This window comes from Stegastes partitus, unplaced genomic scaffold, assembly GCF_000690725.1.
Source record: "Stegastes partitus isolate 25-593 unplaced genomic scaffold, Stegastes_partitus-1.0.2 Scaffold212, whole genome shotgun sequence".
In the NCBI taxonomy this organism is placed as follows: Eukaryota; Metazoa; Chordata; class Actinopteri; family Pomacentridae; genus Stegastes; species Stegastes partitus.
The window spans coordinates 108,015-116,451 of NW_007577943.1; the positions used below are offsets into that span (position 1 = coordinate 108,015).

At 43.7% G+C, this 8,437-nt stretch overlaps 1 protein-coding gene across 2 annotated transcripts in view; it reads right to left on the reverse strand.

Annotated features, from left to right (window-relative positions):
* Positions 1–7,370, reverse strand: part of fgd6 (FYVE, RhoGEF and PH domain containing 6) — a 31,704-nt gene extending 24,334 nt beyond the window's left edge. Inside the window, exons 1-3 of one of the 2 annotated variants that reach the window (XM_008280858.1) lie at positions 7,155–7,370; positions 6,715–6,844; positions 3,292–5,338 (exon numbers count right to left, since the gene is read on the reverse strand). In XM_008280858.1, the coding sequence (XP_008279080.1) occupies positions 3,292–5,338; positions 6,715–6,763 (2,096 nt within the window). In that variant the 5' untranslated portion in view covers positions 6,764–6,844; positions 7,155–7,370. The remainder of the gene's footprint in view (positions 1–3,291; positions 5,339–6,714; positions 6,845–7,154) is intronic. The other variant, XM_008280859.1, reaches the window with a different exon arrangement.
* Between the last annotated feature and the right edge of the window lie 1,067 nt (positions 7,371–8,437).

Below are 8,437 nucleotides of genomic sequence, written 5' to 3' on the forward strand. Positions count from 1 at the left end.
CCCTAATCTCCCTTCCCCAATGCAAGACGGCTCACACCACTGCAACAACAATGGCAGACTACCTCATCACTTTACAAGTGTTACTCTTGGCTTTGTGAGCCTACGTTAGCATCCATGTTTTTTATTCTTCTTGGAATTAGGCAAACTGGCTGCTACACTAAGGTTTCAGTGAAACTGTCAAAAAAATTACATCCTACGTCCTTCCCTAAACACTTTTCATTGACCTTGATGGAAAACATCATAAGGTCGAGGAAAGACGTGCTAAAGAATTCATGAGAACTTGAAAAATGAAAACAGACCACATTTAGATGAAGAATTGCAACCACTATGAAAGCATGGATAGGTGTATCTTCTGCTAACGGAGATAAGAAAGGAAGCACTGAAGCACCTTTCCTTAGCCATTTGACCGGCTCTTATCATGGCTGCTGTTCTCTCACTCAGTTAGGAACCTTCTTGAGAAAAAAAAAATCAGTATTTGATCCTATCTTATCTTTGGCTTTAGCTGTGTGGGTCACAATAATCCCAGCCATAGCCTCGAAGATGAGCAGTTCTTGGTTTTAGACCAAGAAAGTTTTGGTGCTGCTCAGGAACCAGTTTTCCTGTCCGAGAGCTGCTACTTTGGAGGTTGAAATGTGAAGAACCAGTTGGAGATGTCCCGCTGGCCCCAAACTGGCCCTCGATCTGCTTTGGTGGAGAAGGAGTAACAGCTTCTTTTACAGCCAAGGCCGACAACTTTCCCCATAACTAAGGTTGTATGAACTCATATGGAGAGTTTAGAGCTTGGCCTGCTGCTCCAACTAAGCAGTGCAGCTTTAAATGTGTAGATTGGTCTTTCCTTATTTTTGATTTTATGGTGTACAAAACATCACTTCTGAAGATGTCGTCTGTGTGGGTCACAATTCATTCATATTTTACAGGCACATAGTCAATCAGTGTATTCAAAGAAGTGGGAAACTATTTGATAATGTAAATAAATACAGGTTACAGCCCTCTCTAAAACCAGCTCCAATATTTTACCTGTGTATTCTTTTACCCACAAGCTAGAATATATAAACACATGAACAGATTTCCTTCTAAGAAACAACCAAGAACGTGTTTCAGTCACAACCCAGACCTGCAGTGTCATGAAACCACGCTACAAACCTGTTCATTGCTGGAGGCTGGAGAGGGTTAAGTTGCAATTTATTCATTAGCTGCTGATCTTCCCACAATAAATCATAGTGAGTTGCTGACAATGGCTCCATCTTTACCCCTTTTCTTTAAATATTTCACATGTAGCCCTCCTTACACTCCCCTTATGCACAGGGCTGACGCAAAAACACAACTTATTTGGTCATTTATTCAACACGAGAGCGAGCCTCGCTACACATTTTCTCACAGACACAGAGGAGAAAAATGGAGTGATGAGGTTAAGAAGAGGCTAAACCCGGTGCGAGGGCGGGCAGGCTGAGGAGGAGGAGGCCGGTGGTTGCTGGAGGTTTATTTTCCCTGTTCTAGAGAGCTGTGCGGCGTTTCTGCGATTCTCAGACATTTCCTGCTCTGGCCACTGAAAATAACCCACAGGAAAACAGGCCGACCTGCTGCACATCAATGCTCTATTCAAATTCAACGCCACTGGCTCAAAGGCTAACTTTCACGCTGCCGTAAACACAAACTGTTCGTGCCACCTGTGCAACCTGTCGCACAAAGCGGTTCCCACATTGAAGCTATGGGTCACCTGGAATTACTGGACAGCAGCAGCAGCAGCAGGGGTTAATATCTGTACAGCAGGTCTGGACCTCAGCCTACATCAACTTTCAGGCTCTTTTTTTTCCACTTACACAAACACAGACACGCCATTGTTGCTGGTATAAAAATGTCTTTCTCTGTTTTGGCCCTGAACAGATTCGCTCTCAGCCTTTTCTGTTACGCTGAGATTTCTCTGACTCAGGTGATAAATAATCTCTAGACGTGGAATCTGATAGCTGCTGTATCACGTCAGAGAAATGATGAAAGACAGTACGAGTGCTCGAAGGATTAGAGGATTAATGAGCTGACAGACTCAATAGCTGCTTTGTCCATCTTCTAGATGCGAGTGTAAAGTGAATATTTAGAGGGTTTGGAGTGTTTGCAATCAGAGCTGCATGATGTCTAGTTTCAGCATCCATACTGCAATGTGAACATGTACGTCATGTTACTCTTGTTTTGTTGCTTGATTAAAAGAGAAAACTTGCACGGTCCTCATTTTACGCTTCTAATTAACAAGAGAATTCTTTCTTATAGAGCACACTTTACCCTGAATTAAGGGTTCTTGGAAATGTGGAGTTTTTGTGTTTATTTACAAGACACGGAGTTTGTTGACATGCAGGCTCAGCATGTGTACAGTGAAATGAGAGAGGACCAGGAGAGAAACTCTGAAAACTAAGATCTGGTTGCTAAAACAAACGCAACACTTTGCAAATGCCTCTAGGAGATGCTCTTAACTCATGTGAAGGTCTTTTTTTTCAATGCAGATTTGTACATCAGCAGGAATGCAGCACAACACGGAAGTGAAAGAAGTGCTCTGTTTATTCATACGAAAACGCAAAAAAATAAAAGATTAATTGTGATAAATAATCATAACTGCCAATTTGGGCCATAATTGTGCAGCTCCAGTCACTTGTATGGAAATATTTTGTCTACGGAACGGATGATGCGGACCAAAAGCAGGTTCTCTGTCAGCGGTGTCTAGCAATTGCTGCTACCACAAGACAACTGATGTGTTTGACATTTAAATCAGCACCACAGAACTCTGTATGACGAGTGCAAAGCCAGATCTGAATGTCATCCAAAGCAAAAAATATAATTTGATTGCCTTTGCCAGTGTTACGTCTTAAAAGAAAGGTCCCAACTGGTTTAAAGTTTTCAGTTTTTGCACATACACTCCCCTCCCACATCACACTAATCACTCTGGAATGATTCATTCTTTCCAATTAAAGTTATTCATTTGAAGAAAATTCCTCTATTTTATTATATTGCAGAAAAACCGAATATCAGAATGTCGACTTTTCCAAATATCGTTCAGCTCTAGTTGGAATCTTGTGTAAAATTTCAGAAGAAGTGAGTAATCAGGTAGTAAAGAAAATAACTGGCAGATGGTTCGGCCCGCGGGCACAGGGCATAAGGTGCTGCGCGTGTGGATGTCTTTCACCGTCCGTTTCCCGTCAACAAACTCATAAAATGGCCAAAATCAGATACAAATAGCCAGATTAACCAATAATAAAACAACAACAAAGCGTTTACAATCTTCTAAATGTGCTTGGAGTGCCGTACCTCTCGTACTCGTGGTCTTGGCACCGGTGATAGGGGTCCTGCACCTCGTAGATGTCGGAATCATCAGCATCTGGGTCGTGTGGCCAGCCGAGCCTGGCGCTGTGAAACGGCAGGTTCATGTACTCTGGGATCTCCTCATACAGAGGCACATTCTCATACTCCACTGATTCCTCCACACCTTCTCCGCAAATATCTGTCTCCACGATGCAGCTGTTGGGCCGCTCCAGGCTCCTCTCCCCCCCAGTGGACTCCACGCTGGTACAGTCCAGCGACTGCCCTCCCTTGGCCAGCAGCTTTGGCAGCATCTTCACCGACAGCCGGAGCTCCAGCAGCTTTCGGAAAGAGAGGCTCCTCTTTTGAGAGTTGGCCCGGGTTGCCAGGTCAGCTGCAGAGAAGGACTGCGCCCTCTGTTTGCCCCCCAGCCCTGGAGCTCGGCTCTTTGGTGGCACACTGCTCCTGGTGGGCATTTGTCTGCTGAAGAAGGTCACGCAGGGTCGCGTGAAGCGCCAGGCGGTTTTCTCCTGAGGAGGCGCAGGCAGCTCTCTCATGGGGGTATTAGCATGTGGAGGGGCAGGAGGGCAGATGGAGGGTGGAGGAGGTGCTGGCAGGCTGTGTCTCTGAGGCTTTCTAGGTGGAGCCCTCGGCGACTGTTGATCCTCAGCAGAAAAGGCCTTCCTGGAGTGAGCCAGAGGAGGGTGACAGCCCAGTTTGATCTGTTTGGGGAGGCTGTGAGTGATCGGGTACCGCTCAAAGTCGCCGTACCCGTCCTCCTCATCTTCCTCCACCCGCTGCTCCTCGTCCTCTTTCTCGTAGTCTGGTTGTGAGAGCAGGTCTAAAGAGTGGGAGGTGTGCTTGTTTAGAGAGGGGAACATGTGGAGTGTTCTGTGGAGGCGAGGTGAGAGGGAAGTCTGCCGAGGAGGCGGGACGGGCGCGTTGGTGTCATCATCTCCCAAACTAAAGTCCGTTGGGGTTACAGCATCATCACATGTGTCCTGTCTGAGCTCCTCACTCTCTGAACTCAGTTTCACCTGAGCTTCCTGTGTCTCAAGTCCTTGTTTTTGTTCCTCCACCACCTGATCCTGGGCAGCGCCCTCCACGCGATCCTGCCTCACCAGGGCCGGCTTTTTAAGCTTACGTGGGTGAGGGACTGGGAGAGGCTTACTGGGGGCAGCAGGGACCTGCAGATCAGGGTGTAACCTGGTAGGAGAGGCTTTGCTGATAAGATCACTGCTCTCTACCTGAAGGTGTTCTGCAGAAGACTCAGGAAAAGTAATAGTTGAAGAGACAATGATGCTGCCTGCAACATCACAGGCTGATGTAGAGTCTGTTGGATCTGTGTTTTGGGCCTCTGTCGGTACATCTGCTTTTGAAGCATCAGGCTCAGCACTTTCCTGATGTTGTACAGTCTCTGAAATGTTGGCCTTCTGCTCCTCAGTCCTCTGTGCCTCTTTGTTTACCGATCCCTTGTCTTGGTGTCTCTGCCTCTGAGGTTTATCCCTGGGCTTTTTGCTAATCCGTCCACCTTCACCCTTATCTACAGCCACTCCCTCCTCCTGGTTTTCTCCCTTCTCTTGTGGCCTCGTCCCTGCGAATCCCTCTGTAGAAATCCCATTCTGCAACAGCTCGTTGTGCAACTCGCCTCCAGTCTCGGTTGCATTTCCATTTTCCAGAGGCTGACACTGGTCCTCCAGCCCACAGGGGCAGGTGGAAATGATGTAATCCGATTCACGTCTGCGAGTCTCTGATAAAATCCCATTTCTGGAGTTGAGAAGAGAGAGGCTATCATCTAAAGCCTCCTGCTTTTCCTGAGATAGGATAATGGGTTCAGGGGGTTTGGGTGGTGGGGGTGAAACGGGAGGAGAGGAGGCTGTGGATCTGGGGATGCATGGTTTAGGGGCGACAGCTGGTTTTGCCCTCTTGAGAGTGGCAGGGGAGGGTTGGGATGGCTGGGAGAGGAGACCTGGTTTGGGGGCGATGGGTGGGGGAGAGGGTTTGGTGGTGGTAGTGGGGAGTTTAGGTTTGGGAGCTAATGGAGGCTTCTTCACACCTGCATGTAGAAAGAAGACAGAGAAGATTTAAAGACAATCATTGACTCGCATTTCCTTTTCTAGTTAATCATGCAGCAGCAGCACATAAAAGCATGCTTCATCCCCGCCTCCGCAAATATAAGCAGAGACAGCTGCTAGCTCGGGGTTAATGCTCGGGTCAGAAGGTCAATCTGAGGGTCAGGGGGGAGAAACTGAGGATTCCAGCAATGTGCAACATCAATTCAACAAAATGATGAGAATAAAGTATGCAAATCTGCTTGTCATGTCTATTTCGCTGCTATGTTTGAACCTATATACAGCACATAACTGATAATTGAGTAGTGGCTGATCCTACATGGTGCAGCACAGTAAAACTGGATTATTCAATTCAGATTCACAATTTAATTTGTGTCTTGCTTGCTGTTCTTGAAAGACCCTGGCATGTTTGGTATGTGAGGTCCTTTTTCTACAAGAACAGCAACAACACTGTGCTCTGTACAATAGATGTGTTACATCTAGGTATTTTCTCTTCTTGGATGAATTTATCTTTCAGTAAATAAGTCACAGCTGCTCTTCCTGACAGTTTGTATTGTTGTTTGTGCCATGTGTGGATGTCAGACCTGAGCTAGACGGTATATTACCCTCATATGTGGAGCTGGATTTGAAATTGATGACACATTCTGCATCCCATAAGGAAATAACCTGGTTAAATAAAGGTTCAAGTAGAAAAAAAAACTCTCCTCAGAGTCCCCACACTAATAAAACGCCGTGAATTAGGATTGTAGGCCATATTTTCCGCTCTACTGGCTGAAACTGTTGGCTGGCCGACACCACGAGAAGTGGAGTCATCGAGCGGATGTTTCCGAAAAGGCCAACAAGCAAAACCCGCTCTGCCCCCGATGCATGCTGCTGCCGCTGCAGGCAGCGCCGCGCACCAAACTCCGTTCAAACAGCATCAAATATAACGTCGCCCTGTGCTATAAACACATGCGCTTAGGTACTAAGCAAGTAATTAACACCTTTTCTCACCTCTAAGAAACACTTTTTAATTCGGCGACATCTTCTATTAGAAAACTTCAACTTAAGGAAACTTACATTAAAATTCACTGTGGATGGCGGTGGTAAGCCCAACATTACCCTGCTGTTATTTGATGCTTAATTTTTAAGCCGAATTTGCCAATACCTGCTAACAACATCATTAAAGATAATAAACTGTATTCATAAGGATAAATATGTCAATACAAAGACAAAACAACATTAAACTGGCAGATTTTAGAGCGGATTCTGGCCTTACGTTTGGCCGTCACAGCAAATGCCAGGTATCTGGACTAAAACATTTTTTAAAAAAACACATGTAGTTTGGTTCAAACGAGTTTCCCGAAACATCCCTCTTTACCTCGACAGATGTGAAGTGATTTCTGTGAGATGTTAACGCCGCCGCTCATTATTAAGCCCGACTTGTTGCATCAACAGCAGGACAGATGTTTTAAGACAAAGGATTTAACCCCCTCCAGCCGCAACACAGGCTGTAATAACAAACAGAAAGGGGATTTTTCAATGTGAGTTATGATTCTGTTTTCAGAAAGGACTGAAACTGAGGTCGAGACCGTTCACTTTTATATCTTTTCAAAGCTGTTATTAAGAAAAACTGTAATTAACTGCGGCTGGGTAAAAATAGAGTGGATGCTATCGACAGTAACAACGGTCAAACTGCACCGTTTTCTCATCTTCCACGACTTAACTAAAGAAACGTGTGTATTTAGTTTCTATTAACCACACTAGACGCTTACAAGGCAGGATTTTGCTAAGTTAAGTTAGCTCCCCCACGAAACAAACCTGTGCTCATGACTCCCGACTGGCTCCTTTCTCCATGAGTAAATTTGCTTTCAATGGAATTGCGAGAAAATATGCGTTTTTTCCTCCTTCGACACCATTGTCAGCGTGAAACCCGCTTCAGGGAGAAAACATGCAGATCCATCGCCGTTGGTCCTTATCTCGCCATTGGCTGCACGGATAAACTCTTTACGCCTGGTACTTTTTCCATTTTTCGAAGTTTTCAGCCACGGTGCTTTTCCCAACACTGTGAAGTCCGACGCAACAAGCGAGAGACTTCCGGTTAGTTGTCTAAAAATAAATCAATGATGAGGAAGACACATATATATTTGTCAAAATATCAAGTAAAGCAAGTATTTTAGCACAACAGTTGTATTTCACTCTATGTTTTAAGTACATACAAATACAATTCATGCCTTTTTGCTGAAATTTCATTTCAAATTACAGAGTTAGAAAATAATAATTTTTATTTTGAAGGAAACATTGATTATTTTCAGGCAGACTTTTCCAACTTGACAATACTTTTCCAACTTTACCAACGGTTCGGCCACCGCCTCTCATGACCACTGGAGGCGCTGTAAGCGGGAAAAGCGCATATAAAAGTGAAAATTCTCAAGTTTTGGTTTCATAAAAATTCTACTTTTTTTCAGAAAATATTCTAATGGATTATCAGTCCACATAAATTATAAAAAAGATAGATTGTTTGTTCTAAAAAGATCGGTTTTTCTAAATCTTTTGAGTTATGACAACTTCCAGTTGAATTATGTTCAGCCAACAAAATATGTTGAGTTAAGGGAACTAATATTTCCTCTGAAATCAAAAAAGTTGTTAATTACTACTAACATAATGATCAGTAGCATGAATACAGCTTTTAAATTGATTACTAATACAATTAAGTGGTTTCACATTATTTCAAAGAAATGTAAAAGATATTATGTAATTATTTAACTACAATTATGAATTATATATATATATAATTTTACCCAGCCGCAGTTAATTACAGTTAATTACAGTTTTTCTTAATAACAGCTTTGAAAAGATATAAAAGTGATATATAAAGTTGCTTCACTGTTAGGTAGGGAAGGTGACCAAGGTTATTAAACCAATTTCATTAAGTTACCTCAAGTTGACTTTAATTTCAAATCAACTAACACAGAAATACAACATTATCATTTCAATCCAACCAATCAAAAATAATGTTTGTAGCTTTAAAATCTGATCTAAATCAGTAAATAAGAACTATTATCTGGCAACCTTGCATTGGATAAAATGGTGGGAATAGGTCT